We start from the raw sequence: 15,825 nt of genomic DNA on the forward strand, positions 1-15,825 counted from the left end.
ACGTATGTAATTGAGAACGCTGTTTTACAGCGTTTCGGCTAAAAGATTCCAACCCAATTCTTAAACTAAAATAAAGTCTCATTGAGTCTGATCCTCTTTGCAATTGTATAAAGTTCAGGAAAGCGAGTTTTTGATTCAAATTTTGGTCATGTTTAGTTGGAGCTATCGAAGAAGATCAGAAAAAATGAAGACTTTTGAAATGTGTACCTGCAAATGCATTGCAACGTTTGAGTACAGCTTTATTAAGTTCATTTTTGCCAAGGAAAACAAACAAACCAATTATTTGCTTTGAATTTTCCTCAAATTTAATTTTTTCCTAGAAAACATTGTATCATAGTACGATGTAGCTACAAAAATTTACGCAACTGTGTCCTTTTACATTTTTAGAACGAACTAATGAAATAAAAATAAACATCGAGAGGGCATTCATAGACATACTTTTAAATTTAGTAGGTTTCAATCTGGATGGTTTAAAATATCTAGGTAGTCTAATTAAAATTATGATAGAATGAGCGCTCAGCGCGAAATGTTCATTGGATAAAAAATCCATAGCACCTTCGATTTCTGTTGACTGCAGCAAACTCATTCCATGGACATGAATGAAAGCAGGGCTAAAAGCTCGCTGACCGAACCTCCAAAATTAACGTCATATCCACACTCTTTGAATACAGATCTGATCCAGACACACACTGGGAAAAAAAAAACACATTGGATCTAGAGTCCAGACTCTTAAAAATATCGCCAAGAAAAAATACTCTCGATTCAATCGGATTTTTGCTTACATCAAGAACCAAGCCTCTTAATTTGAGCGGATTTCCTTTTGATTTAAGCTTAAAGCTGATTGAATCAAGAGTATTGTTTCATGGCAATGTTTTCAAGAGTCTGGACTCTAGATCCAATGTTTTTTTCTTTTTTTTTTTTTTTTCCAGTGTAAGTCAGAGGAGGAGGACTTATCGGACACTCTGTATCAAAACGAAATCCGCTTAAGTTAAGAGGCTTGGTTCTTGATTTAAGCTTAAATCTGATTGAATCAAGAGTATTTTATCTTGTCAATGTTTTTAAGAGTCTGGACTCCAGATCCAATGTGTTTTTTTTTTCCAGTGCACTGTAAATGAACTCGGAGGGAATGCCGGAAGACGTAGCCGCAGGAGTATGGAGCGGGTGCCCACTGTGCCGCGAGACTTTCATCATAGAGATTATATTGTGGCGTGGAGTTAAAAGTTCTTTTAGTGGCCGCGAGGCAGCATTCCTTTCTCCCTCCTGCACCTTCCACCTTCCTCCTTGATCCCTGAAATCCTGTTACCGAATTTCCCTTTCTACGAGATCCAGTTCTCCACTTCCACCTCCTCGCGCGTCCGTGTCCGCGTCGGCGTCCACTTGTTCGCGGGGGGTCATTCACATTCATGGTCATCGGACAAGACGGAGAGGGAATGCGGGGGAGGGAGGGGGAGGGAAAGTAAGGGGGAGGGAAATGGAGGGGGAAGGGGAGAAATTCTTTGAGACTTGTTTTTTTTCCAAAATTACGCAGCGATGTGGGAGGACTATGCCAATACCACCTACCCATACTCTGCCCTGGTGATAAAAAGCGGAGTACGAGCTTTCAGACGTTGCCGTATTTCTTTCAAGAACAATTGAGTTCACTGAAAAAATTGTGAATATTTCTCCTCTAAATTTTCGTACAATAGTGTTTGCAACATCGACTAAAACACCAAAAAAACTTCGAGGAACAGTATGCATAATTTGCCTCAAAAATATTGGTTTTATCCGGATAAATTTGGCAACTCTCGAATGTTCATACGACGTTCTTCCTTAGCATGGCAGTAAAACGTCGTACGTACATTCGAGAGTTGTCAAATTTCGTCCGGTTAAATTTTCGTTTTTCAGGAAAGTTATGAATATTTTCTCTAGAATTTTCAGATAGTTTATATCTATAATCGCGAATGAAATGCTCTGAAAATTTCAGGAAACATGCACGTATTTCCCTGGAAATTCGTATTTTAACATGGAGAATTTGGCAACGTCTGTTGGTTTATACGGCGTTCTTCCTAAGCACGGCAGCATACCGAGGTTAACTCGTCAAAGCTGCGGAGAACACACGGGATCGTAAGGAGGGGGTGGCTTAAGATGATTGGTGTTTTTTCTTGAGAGAGTGAATTTGTTCCGGGGATGGAATTTTTAGTTGAATTTCTAGGCAAGCTTGATCGAATGAAACAAATTTGCACGACAGAATCACATTTAAAAGGAAGGGAAGATTTATTTTATGTCAATGTAGGGAGTATTTCCCTCTACAGAATTCATTGCTTCCAGATAGTGCTGAAAAATCAGAAGATCTTCCCATTTAAACTCATATTAAATATCTACATTTTATTGAACAATCTGGCAACCTTGCCGCAGTTATTACCAACACACTCTCACGCGATTCCTCGAATGGCCAGGAATGCTAAGTAGGAATAATTGACTATGCACATTGTAAAGTCATAGAATAATAGCTACCGGAAGGGCAGCACTGCCGTGCTTAGTAAGAACGCCGTATGAGCCATCAGGCGTTGCCCAATTTCCTTCGACAAATCACGAATTTTCAGGAATATTAGTACATGTTTCTCCTTCAATTTTTCAGAGGATTATATTCGTAATTTGATCTAAAAAGTCTGAAAATTTCAAGGGAAAATATTCACAACTTTATTCAAAAATAAATATTTCGAAAGAAGAAATTTGGCAACATTGGAATGCTAATACAGCGTTCTTACTCAGTGCGGCAGAGCAGTCGGGCATCTTTGCTCCGATTTTTCTATGGTCTAGGTCCCTGTTCTCATCTAAAAGCTTGTTTGTCCGCGTCATCCTTCCGATGAAAGATTCAAGTTCACTGTGGCTGGCTCGCGAGGTTAAGGACCTACGTGGTCAAAACCGGCGCCGACGGCTGCTCGTGCACTGTTCCAATCCTGTTCGCGATGAACGCCTTTCGCGGAACCGCGCCCTGGAGGAGGCTGAAGGGCCATTTTTTCTCCGTTTCAACAAACGGATCGTTTAAAGAACCCACCTACATTGATTATTTCCAAATCACACGGTCAAAGGATGGCTCAAAAGACCCGCGCTTATGTAAGGAAACATTCCGAGAGAATCGGTTGAATTTCACCTTCACTTTCACGTAGAATGGAGGCTATCATGCCAATTTTTGTGAGTAAAAGTGCGGTTTTGGGATGGGTTCTTTTTTCCGCAGGTTGGCGGTCAGCGATCGCCCGGCGCGGCGCAGGGTTGCGCGTTCGTCCAAGGAACGTGCCTTGATTTATGCGCGATCTCCGGGCGGATGGCAAACCTGTTGCACGACGTGGACCGAATCTGAAAGTCGCGAATTTTAATTCTAGTTCAGACCCCACCCACCCACCCACCGATCCACCCAAGCATAAAGACACTTAGGAAAGGGGCACTAAAAATTCGCGCTCGCTTTGAGCAATACTTACGGGTGCACCAAGATTCCTATCTTTTAATTTTTCACATATATTCATTCCCTTTTTTAATTTTTTCTTCATCTTTAGTGGAGAGATGTTTCTTTTCCCTTCCCTGATGAACTGTGGAAAATTCTCTACACAACAAACTGTTGCGCTCAGGAGTATTTCTTGATAACCCAAAACGTGTTTCTATTTTGGATCAATTTCCCACTCTCGCGACATGTATGTTGTTTCTAAAATGGGCCAGATATAGCGGTTCCTTATTGCAAAATGTTATCCAGTTATTAATAATTGGCGGTGTGTTTAGGACCGTGGAAATATGCATTGGTTTTTTTTCACAAATAGCTTAGTGATGGGTTTATTGAGTTTCAAATGCTAATATTTTTGTGAAATCAAAATTTTTGCAGTGAAAAAGAAAAAACAATGAAATGAATCTGAGATCATTCATAAATTTATTCGGTTTCGAGAAGAACATAACACAGGAAGATGGCACAGTTACAGTGTCTGCTCGACAACTGACTCACATTCATACGTATCTACTTGTTTAATCGTACTTGCCCTGTCCCGTTTACACCTTTGATTAATGTTATGTTGCCATCGAAGCGACAGATCCTTCATCCATACGACATTGGCACTTTCCGTAAGTGCAACAGACCCATTTTTGCGTTCATACTTTCCTCGGTAACGCAAGAGCATTAACTGCTACAATAATGTACGAATTACATAGCATCACAAAGCTTACAGTCCCCTGTTAACAAAACGACCGTCAAGAAAAACTTTCAAATCTTTTAAAAATAAGTGTTAAAAATCATATTTTAAGAGACCCGCAGTAAGACTTTCTTTTACCAAAAAAAATGAACAGAAGAAGGTAAGAATACTTAGACTTTTTTAGGATTTTCCAAAAACAAATTCAAACACTTCACGTGCCAGCCAGATTATGTATCGAGAATTATATTCATATCATTTGAGAATTTCTCAGCAATTCCTCATACTCAAATTTTACTTGTTTACATTTTTGTTGTAAATTTTACTTTAAAAAAATATTCAAAAAGGGCTCCTTCAAACATAAATTTTAACATAATTTTTTCAAGAGTAGTCGTTTTAGCAGTTAACGGGTAAATATTGGAGCTGCAAAAGTAAAAACTTCCACCATGCCAAGATACCAACTGTAGGTGTAGGTAGATCATTTTTCTAGGGAGGCCCTATGAGGGACTCGCTCGCAAAGTTTTGACAATTTTACTGTATTGATGCATTTTGAGACTACCCGACAAAAAATTGCATTATATATTTTGTGAATTTTGTGATTTTATCAAGTTGTACTTATATCCCCAGGTAAAAATTGGCAGTAGAATCTGTGTTCCAAAATACCATAGACCTAAAGCCGGCTGTAAGATTTCCAATAGCTTCTGTAGCCGGCTGTACAATTTCTTTCAGCCTTTTATAGCCGATGGCGACTAAGCAACAGCCAGACGATAAAGTTTATGATGCTATAAACGTTACTAAATACGGATACTAGTACTTCGTTAGTTTTTGGACCACCGCTCTCTTTTTGTGCCATAGTATCTTGATTTATTTTGCGAGGAATGTTCCGTACTTTTGAAGGATGCCTGTCATTCTTAATAAGTTGGAGCGCCTTCAATTTCTCATGATACTGTGCAATACATCTGGTGTGAAATAGTTGCTTCAGACGCCGTGGCACGCTGCGGCGCGGCGGCGGGCGGGCAGAGAGTACGAAAAACGCATTGGCGCCTACAAACCTAACAGGGATACTTCACGCATTGCGCAATGCGTGAAGTATCCCTGTTAGGTTTGTAGGCGCCAGTGCGCTCCGCTTTGTGTTAGGCTCCCCCTAATTTCCCTTAGCACGGCAGTACTAGTGTCTGGACGATTCGTGAAAAAGATCTGGAACTCTAGGAACATTCTTGATCGTGCTGTTCGCACCACTGGGGGAGCACAGCGGCGGCGTTGATCCCCCGCTTGACGAGCCGTTGCCGGTGGGCGAGGAAGCGAGGCTGGGCCTGCTGGCTCGAGGTCCCGGGGTCGCTCCAGAGGCGTTCGGCGACGGCGGCCGCCCGGGGCCAGACCCTTGGCTCCATGTTGTTCTCGTCCACGTACTCGGACCACATGCCGACCTCCCCGCCGAGCACCCCCGCGCCCGCCGGGAGCCGGTAGTTGTACATGTTCCGCCAGTCGGAGAACTTGGTCGACCCCCAGAACCCGTGGTCCAGGTACCACACGTCCTTGCTCGCCACGATGATCCGGTAGCCCTTGGCCAGGAGCCGCTGCGGAACGTCCTTCTTCCGCTCCGTCCACGTCTCGATGATGTACCTAAGCAAATTTCAAACGACTCCATGACAGAACTGGGTATACGGATAGATCCGTGCCGCAAGCTGATATTAGAGTCCCTTTATACCCAGAGTTACGACAACTCACTTTTGGTTGGGCTGAAAGTGGCCTAAAAAAATCCAATTCTGATTGATTCTCGCTCATGGAGTCACAAACGAGTGCACCAAGATGGCGGTGGCTCGATGTGAACAAAAATATTGAAAATATAACCTAATTGTGGTTTATCAAGAGTAAATTATTATTTCCATCGGTCCAAAATGAAAATTGATTAAGAAATTATTCACAAACAAATCTCATTTTCTTTTTAATAGATCAACTTTGTTGATGTTGTTGTTTTTGGATGACAGGCATCGCAGGATTCCTTATCCTTATCCCTCAATATCGTTCGTTTGGGTGCACTCGTTTCGGCCTCCATGGCCAGCCAAGGCCGGCTGCCAGTCAGCTGATAATCGAGTTGTCTTAACTCTGGGTATAAAGGGGCTCTAGCTGATATTTAAAATTGATAGACAAAGCAATAGACAAGGACGCCAAAGGGGGACCAAAGCGATCCTACTGACTAAAACAAGTGGTTTTTAAAGAGTAGAGGGGAAAAAATGGACTAATTAGAGAGTTTAAACACAATGTTTGTAAGTATAGGTATCTATAAATATAATTTATAGCAGCAAAAGATAGTAAAGTGGCCTTGATACCTTTATATGTGTCCGAGCCGTCTACGAGCCGAAAAGCACTTCGCAGTTTGAATTAAAATAAACACATAAGGTATCAAGGCCACATTACTAACTTCTACTTCTATAATTACAGAGTCTCTGTTAGATTGTCGTTCGTGAAATTGAAGAATTGAAAACGCTTCGATGTTAATATCGGATACCCACAGATCGGCGCCCTTTTATACTCCAATGTAGCCACATTCGCAACTGTAATCAGTCGTGCTCTTTGAAAATCGCGTTTTTCGCCGACCAAAGATACAGGCAAAGCACAAGTGCGTGCAGTTAAACATCTGAAAATTTGTCTACGGCCATAACTTTTCGCATAATTTTTCGTGATTAGCAGATTTTTCCTAAAAATTATCGACAAACCTTTTTTCCTTCACAAGATTGTCACATTCGCGGCTGTAACTAGTCGCACTCATTGCAAGTTTCGTTTTTTGCCGTACGATGATACAGAGAAAAAACAAATGTGTGCCACGAAGATCTAAAAATCTCTGGTGTGTTTCAGCGAGAGCAATTTTTTAATTAATAAGGTCTCCATACGCCAAACACCTCGCATTTCTCGCCGACCAGCGACCGCACTGTATTTAGCGCAATGCGTGAAGTATTCCTGCACTCTTGTAGGCGCTAGTACTCCTACTTCTCTGCCCTGCGTTAACATCTCTGAAGTGATTCCTGCATTCTGCCACCTTGGTGATCCCTCGTTATAGGTTCAACATGGAACACATTTTTGAGGAACGGAACCTGAGGAGCGTCTTTTCGCTGCGCCTGATGCCGCGTCGGCGGGGAACACTGCAACCGAGTCGAGGGTGCAAATTTGTTCTTTGCTCCGTAACTGTGAAAAACTGAAAAACCGTTTTACGATGAGCGCGTCTCGTTACAGCTGCGAATGTGACAGTGTTGCAAAGGAAAAGGTTTTTTGGTAATTTTGGGGAAAACTGTGCTAATCACGTGAAATTATGAAAAAATCTGTGGCCTTAGACAAATCAGCTATTTAGCGGCACGCACTTGTGCTTTGTCTGTAACCTCGATTGGGAGAAAGCATGATTTGCATAATGAGTACGCCTGATTGCAGTTGCAAATGTGACTGAATTGAAATTTAAAACAGAGCGTTCGGGGATTTTTTTTTTTTTTAAACAAAAACTGCGTGAACCACGTGAAGTTATGATAAAATTTGTGCATTTACACAAATTTTCAGACTTTTAGCAGCGTGCGTTCATACCCTATGGGACCTGTCCAATCTCCCAAAAATGCGATTCCAGCTCAAGTCGATAATGGACTTTTGGAACCTGAGGAAATTGAAATTATTGGTCAGGATTTTTCGTGGGCTTGAAGCACATCCGCAAGAGTGTGTTGGACATTAGCCGTTTTTCTATTACGCGAAAGTGGTCGAGAAAATCAACATTTTCCGAGAGCTTGCAATTTTCAGCAAATTGAATTCTTAAATATTCGAATCAATTTCGGAACCTCAACAAGTGCTCTAAATAAAAGTACAATTCATGGGAAATATATTTTTACCTATTTGGATCCAGTGTTATTGTGTCCGGTTGCGTCAGCTCACTGGACCAGAGGATAATCGGCGTTTTCGTGCTGTTGACTTCTTCGTCGTAGATTTTTAGGGCATGATCTTGAAACTCCGTCCATAGTTTCAAATAATCCCGGGTCGTTTTCGTTCTGTTGTGTTTCTCCAGCCACTGACGAATTTCGACAGTTGAATTCCAACACGAAAATGCAACCTGTGTGCAAAATAATTTACATGCCTTAGTGATGATTATTACGATTATAAAGCCTTTTTCAGAAACTCCTGATGAAAACTGGCGAGAGTTGTGTTTTTGAAACTCCTTTTTAGATTCTTTGATAGTAAAATTTTCGTGACCAAGTCTTAAAAAGGTGTTTTTCAGAGCTGTTAACATGTTTTTCTACCATAATTATGTTGTAAAACTACATTAAATCATATAAGAGTTAAACATACTTTTTTACTTAAAAATTACTTTTTGTAAATTGTACATTGATAAATACCAGATGAGGATTTCCTATAAGGTCCCCGCCAAATAAGTTTACAGACTTGTAAACTAAAACAGATGATCGTGTGACGTCATTTTCACATGGCAAGTAAATAGAAGAACCAACATTGTGGATCTTCTGTCGTTTAATAGTCTTCATGTCGTCAAAGCTGTGCGTTTAATGACTTCTCTTTTTGAGCAATAGAATATAAAATTCCGTTACGTTTCTATTCAAAATTTTACAAATAAACGAATTTTACTGTTCTGATAAAATACATCAATTAAATTTTGGAGGAAACTTGAGATATTTATCAAAAGTAATTCGGCAACGTCTGAAGGCTCATACGGCGTTTTTCCTTAGCACGTCAGAATAGGAGCGTTGGTTTATTTAAGGCTGTAAGGGCATTCCGATAGCCTAAAACTCGTAAACCAATCAAAAAGCTGTACCATTTTCTGGTGTTAAAAGTATAGGAAAGGCCATACTCAGTCGGCATAGGTACTTTCTTGATTCCTTAGTACAAGGCTTACTTCCTCTCTGCTTAACGCAGTCCATTTGACAGAGAGGATAATCATTCCGCCTTCAATTTGAGGTGACGCAAAGGAAGTTGCCTCTGCTGCTGGATTTCCGTTACGGGCGTTCGACTTACGCGTTCAAAGTTCGAACTTCAAATCGACGGTGTAAGTCGGCGATCACCTAACTCGGTTTGCGACGTCGCAAACTTCCTGTCATAATTTATTTTTTAGACGGAAAACTATTCAACGGCAATTCTTTAAAACTGCCGTGATTTATCTTCTCTGGGCGAAGAAAATTCTGCATAAACTTCAAGGAATGATGTCAATGTGTTCTCCTTTAAAAAATAACATAGAGGCAGAGATTTTCAGACACCGCAAACGAGATATGTGAATGCGGACTTACACAATCGATTTGAAGTTAGAAAATGTAAGTCAAACGCCTGTAACGGAAATTCATCCGCAGAGGCAACTACCTTTGCGTTACCTCAAATTGAAGGCGAAATGACTATCCTCTCTGTCAAAACGTGGCGTGCTTACTCTGTCAAATGGACTGCGTTAAGCAGAGAGGAGCTAAGTCTAGTTCCAAGGAACCAAGGAAGTACCTATGCGGACAGAGTATGGCCATTCCTATATTTTTAACACAGGGAAATAACTCACCTCGTCTCCGCCCATATGGAACATCTCCCTCCTTGAGAAAATAGCGATTAGATCCCTGTAGAGGCTCCGGAGGACCTTGTAGGTGTTGGGGTTGACGGGGTTGAGCTGGCCGCAGGGTGGCTGGACGCAGAACTTGCGCCACGGCTGTTTGTTGACGCAGACGGCCAAGTCCCCGAGGCCGGCGCCCGGGCCCCACTGCCACCCGTTCCCAGCGTGGGCGGGCGCGTCGATCTCCACAATGACCCGGATCCCTCGATCTCGACCGTAGCCCACGATCTCCTTCATCTCCGAGGGGGAGTACGTCTCCGCTGAGGAGTAAGCTCCGTACCTGCAGCATTCAGAACATCGGATGAGTTTAATAGAGAGATTAAACAGTTCGCCTTCAATTGGAGGTGATGCAAAAGAAGTTGCTTCTATGGCCAGGTTACCATTCCAGGCTTTCGACACTTACTTTCGACACGTGACGGAGAGGATAATTATATGGACCGTGTTAGCAGAAAGGAAACAAGCCGCATCAGCTATTGCCAAATTTAACCGGGCACAATTGAATTTTTACAAGAGAACGTCTGTGCGGATTCCTTCGAAATTTTTAAGACATTTGCTTCGTGATCGTGCTATGCAGAAAATTCACTGTAAGGAGGGGTACCGTTAAGGGCCTTTTTTGGGCCCACCCTGAAATTCCTCAACTCCGCGATGCCTCCGCTCCGCTTTTGTTTGTGGAACTACGCAATTCACTTGGATGGCATTTAGCAAAAAGGAACCAGCGCGATTACAGTGTTTTCAAGATCGTGCACCTACTTCTGTACGTTTAAAGCTACTTATAATCTATGTACAGTGTTAGAACTTACCTTCAGTATTTTCCTTCAAAACTAACAATTGTTTCGTGAGAAGCCAAAACTATTTGGACTGCATTTTGCAATTTGGAACTTTAAATTTTGGCTCATATGAAAAAACACTCATATGCATTGGGCAACTAATGGCACATACATTGTTTTTAAACTGAGCTAGAATTTATAGTTCCAAATTGCAAAATGTAGTCCATTTGTTATTCTGGGAGATTTCTTTGATAATTATGAAGAAGCAATCTTTTTACAACACTGTAATTGCGATGGTTCCTTTTTCCAAAATTCGACCCACTTAGAGACTTTCTCTGGACTTTGCCACCCGCCCCCTCTCTCTCTCTTTGTAGGTCAGTATTTTTTTGCTTTTTCACTGTAACGTATGTGTTTCCGAAATAATTTATTTCCGTGTTCTTTTTCCTGTTTACGATCCCCCCCTCTCCCATTGTTTTGCAGCCCGGAGGTTTCTTGACCGGACCGCCAAAGAAACAAAACAGGGGATTTCCATGTCCTGATTACAGTGACGCGTAAGGTCCATCATCCATCTCAGTGAAACAAAGGACCCCGCCTGGCCGCATCCGAAAGTGATGGAATGCACCCCTTCCTGAAATCCCGCAAAGCTCGGATTTTCCGCCATTGGAAAACAATAAGAAAGAAGTTTCTGGAATACATCCTAATTGCGAGAGGGGTCAGGCAGGGGGGGGGGGGGATTGTTTGTGGTGGCTTCACGCCAGCAGTTTACGAGATTATAAAAGGGCAAACCGAACCCTAAATTTCAGTCAGTTTGGTTTCAGCAAGCGAAGTAAATTCATGGGTGAGCAGGTCAGTGGGTCAGTCGGTAGTGTTTGTGTGTTGTGTTGTGTTGTGTTGTGTTGTAGTGATCGCTTACACTACAGGTTCTAATCCGTGAGTACACTGTGTATAATAGCTTATTCTTAACTTCTACTGCAAGAACATTTATAGTTTAAAATTTATATGCTCTACAATTCAAAAATTTATTTTTTAATTTTTTAATTTCAAATTTTTTATATTGTAAATTTTAGATTTCAATTTTTACTTTATAAATTTTAAAATTTTTGGTTTTCAATTTTATTTTTATCTTAATGCTACATATCATTTTTCCAATTTATTCATACTCAATAGGTCAATATTACATATATATTATTACTACCGCAACTATATACTTACTACTACTTATACTATACTTACTTACTTACTCACTTACTTACTTACTGTACTTACTATACTTATTTACCTACCATACTACTCACTATATGCCTACTACTACAATATTTATAGTATATATACATTATCGACCTATTGAGTCTGAAAAAATGGAAGAAATGATGTAAAACATTAACATAAAAATCAAATTGAAAAATAAAAATCATAAAATTCAAAAAGTAAAAATTTTAATTCTAAAATGTAAAAGTTAAAATTTTTAAAATCAAAAACTTTTAATTTTAAAAATCTAATTTTTGAAATCAAAAACTTTTAATTTTAAAAATCTAAAATAAAGTTCCTAAACTGTAAAGACTGTTAACTGTTAAACTTTTTTCTTAAGCCAGATTTTTTCCCCTCCTCAAAAGCTTCACGTCAGCTTTTCTTTTTCATTTGTCTCATCTTTTCTGAATTGACGAGAGATGCGGTTAGATAATTTTCAGCATTTTAATCACAAGGAAAATTGATTGACTGAGTTTTTATTACTCTCTCGAAGTAGACACTAGTTTCGCTCTCTGTGTTTTACTTTCATTTATTTTTTTATCAGATGAAGATGAAACGAACACAGTAAAAATTGTTGGAGGGTATGATCGAAAAATGAAAACGTGAATCGATCGACAAATTATTAAAAAACCAGTGCCGACTCAATCGACATGAATCAATCGAAAAATGAAAACGTGAATCGATCGACATGAATCAATCGACACCGATTCGATCGACAGTTAATTTAAAAACACCCGTATCGATTCGATCGACATGAATGGATCGAAAAATAAAAACGTGAATCGATCGACACCGATTCAATCGACAACCGTGAATCGATCGACAAACCCTTGAATCGATCGACATACCCGTGAGTCGATCGAATTTTGTCGATCGAACAATGTCGATCGATTCACGTTTTTATTTTTCGATCCATTCATGTCGATCGAATCGACACGGGTGTTTTTAAATTAACTGTCGATCGAATCGGTGTCGATTGATTCAGGTCGATCGATTCACGTTTTCATTTTTCGATTAATTCATGTCGATCGAGTCGACACCGGTTTTTTAATAATTGGTCGATCGAATCGGTGTCGATCGATTCATGTCGATCGATTCACGTTTTCATTTTTCGATCGATTCATGTCGATCGAATCCATACCCTCCAAAATTGTTTCACCTTGTTTTATTTAGTGTTTTTTCTTGTATACTTTAAACTACTTTTCCTCTATTTGCATAGTTTCAGACCCGTAGGAAAAAAATGTTTTCAAACTGTTCAGCTTAGTTTCCGTTTTATATTCCGTAAACCTCAAACTACCTAATTTTCTTTTGTGTATATTTTTTTTCAGATCGGCAAGAAACGAAGCGCTCACAGCGGAAGGTGTTTTACTCGCATTTGATCATTGAATTTCACATTAATAATATTTAGTGTTGCAAATATTAGCATAGATTTTCGCATGATTAAGCAGGAAACACTGAGTCGTTTCTAATTACTTATCACTTTTTTATCATTTATAATCACTTTAAAATGACTTTTATTAGTAGCTCACATCGTCGCCTACCTGACATAAGGGCGTAGCTACACTTTGCAATGCACCCTGTCTTCCACACAATTCAATGCTTTTCCGGGCTCATCTCAATCTGTAGTTACGCCCTTCTGTCAGCGGGCCGATTATTGAAATTGATAGACAAAGCTATAGTCAAAGATGACAAAAGAAGTATAGAGGGATCCTATTGGTGATAGCGGGCGGTTGCATTGGACAAAAGAGGTAAGTAATAGACTAAGTAACAGCAACCTACGAGCGACCCGATAATTAGTCCATTATTTTCTCCCTTCGTCTAAAGGAACCACCCGTTTCAACCAATAGGATAGCTCCATACTCCCTATGTCTTCTTTGTCTATCGCCTATCTTTCAATTTCAACAATCGGCCCGCAGCCAAGCGACGACATAACAAATAGCGAAAGAAAAGACAAAAGTAGAAATTAGCTACATTACATTCCAAATAAATAATTAATTTTGTATTAAAATAAGAGATGGGTATCAGCTTCATCAAATTGATTTTACATGAACAAAAAGCCCGAAGGATCATCATATTAAAAACAACAGAAAAGGGGATAGTATTCAAACAAACAAAAATATTTATCAAATTTCTTTATATAAAAACACAACTTCTATTTAAAATAAATCTTCCACTAAACTTTTTATTTTCAAGTTAGGTTAAGCTCCGACTAATCTTTCTTTTTTTTATTCTTAGTTTGTTTCAGGTCTGCAAAAAACGAAGAAAATGCTCCGCATGATGAGCCATTGAAGACGGAAGTAGTGCCCTCCAAAATGTGTACCTATTTGTTCTATCGTATCCATAACTTAAATGCCCTCAGTTGCTGAAAGAGATAAAAAGTATTTGCAATTCCTATAGGTTATGCATAGTTCTCGTGTGATACCTACTATCGAACAATACCACATTCAACTGAAAGTAATTGGACTGAATCATGTAGATAGGAATTATCATTTTCGGTTTATTGTAGCATAGACATAAATGCCATGAATTTTTCTAAATGAGCCAGAAATATTAGTTTCTTTTTGCGTTATACAGTTCAGTTACTCTACAGCTGAATGCAAACTTGAAATTAACGAGAGAAACAAAACCATAAACCCACGTAGCCCGGACGCATTGTAGCTTATCTGACGTAAGGGAGTACCGCAATTTCCGTATGAGCCTCAGAAAGCATGGTTTTATATGCGAAATAGAGCTCACATGGAAATTGAGATGTGCCCTTACATCAGAAGGGGACGGTGTGTAACAAGGTGGTACAATAGTGATTAATAATAAAATAGGTAGTAGATAAGCCAAATGGTACAATAGTGCTGCGTCCACACAATTTTGCTGGGAAAGCAAGGCTAAAAAGTTCGAAAAAATAGAAATCAAAAGTTCTATTTGGCCTCGTCTCCCTCACAAAATAGTGTGGACCCAGCACTATTTTCCCACCTTTCTGCAGTTAACGTTGCATGATATACCCAGTCCAAAAGCATCACGGAACTGCATTTTAAATTTGAAAAAGTAATACCTAAACTTTGATATCTGAATTTTGGCATGATGCCTTGACTAAAATTTTGACAAGAGATAAATGAACAAATGGATCATGGACCTATGCACGCTAAAAGGAAGTATGTTGCATGCAAATAGTTCCCTTTAGCATTTATAAGTCCAGCGTAATAATCAGTGGCGTGGCGTGAATTGCGATATATCGATTGTTATGCCATTTAAACCTATGGTAAAGAATCTATTATTAAGGTGTCCGCTGGGAACACCCTGTTTATCGATCATTTTCCATAGGTTTAAATGGCATAAAAATCGATAGATCGCAATTCACGCCATGCCACTAATGATCATAGAACAGAACTTTTAACTACGTGGATGAGGGATTAGATAGAAATGTAGAAGCCAGTTTTGTCACCTGTTGCTAATCATACTAATAATTCATGATTTGTCTTGTTTGTTTCAGATGCGGCTGAAGATTCGGGCTTGGGGGGAGGGATCGCTGAGGGGGGAGGTTCCCAGGGAAGGGGGGTTCGTAGGGTTGGGAAGTATCGCGGAACTAGGATTCCCAGGGGGGAGAGTCCCGGGGAGAGGGGGGTCCGCGGGGTTGGGTGCGGCATCGCGGGGTAGGGTTTCCTAAGGGGGGTTCCCGGGGAGAGGGGGGGATGTCCGTGGGGTTTAAGTAGGATCGCGGAGTAGGGTTTCCATGGGGGGAGGGGCCGCGGAGTAGAATCACGGGGGGAGGAGTAGGATTTTTTTTTTTTTTTTTTTTTCCGCGACTGGCTTGCTGAGATCCTCCGGGGCGTTACGTCCCGGGGTCCGCCGTCGCCGGCAGGGGCGCCCGCCGGGACCCCGTGGGTCCGTTGGGCGTCCCTGCCCCCGACCCCCCGCGAGGGGGGTCTTTGCCCCCCCGCAAGGGGGGGCTTTTTCCCCCCTCGCGGGGGGTCGGGGGTGGGGGCGCCCAGCGGACCCTTATGGGGTCCCGGCGGGCGGCCCTGCCGGCGACGGCGGCTCCGGGGCGTTACGCCCCGGAGGATCTCAGCAAGCCACGAGTGGAAAAAAAAAAAAAAAA

General features: G+C 40.8%; 1 protein-coding gene across 2 annotated transcripts in view; it reads right to left on the reverse strand.

Annotated features, from left to right (window-relative positions):
- Window positions 1-5,278: 5,278 nt before the first annotated feature.
- LOC109039878 (chitooligosaccharidolytic beta-N-acetylglucosaminidase) overlaps window positions 5,279-15,825 on the reverse strand; it is a 36,204-nt gene continuing 25,657 nt past the window's right edge. For both annotated transcript variants that reach the window (XM_019055584.2, XM_019055586.2), the window contains 3 exons: window positions 9,673-10,000; window positions 8,018-8,235; window positions 5,279-5,774 (listed from right to left, as the gene is read on the reverse strand). In XM_019055584.2, the coding sequence (XP_018911129.2) occupies window positions 5,357-5,774; window positions 8,018-8,235; window positions 9,673-10,000 (964 nt within the window). In that variant the 3' untranslated portion in view covers window positions 5,279-5,356. The remainder of the gene's footprint in view (window positions 5,775-8,017; window positions 8,236-9,672; window positions 10,001-15,825) is intronic.

Source organism: Bemisia tabaci, chromosome 5 (assembly GCF_918797505.1).
Source record: "Bemisia tabaci chromosome 5, PGI_BMITA_v3".
Taxonomy (NCBI): Eukaryota; Metazoa; Arthropoda; class Insecta; order Hemiptera; family Aleyrodidae; genus Bemisia; species Bemisia tabaci.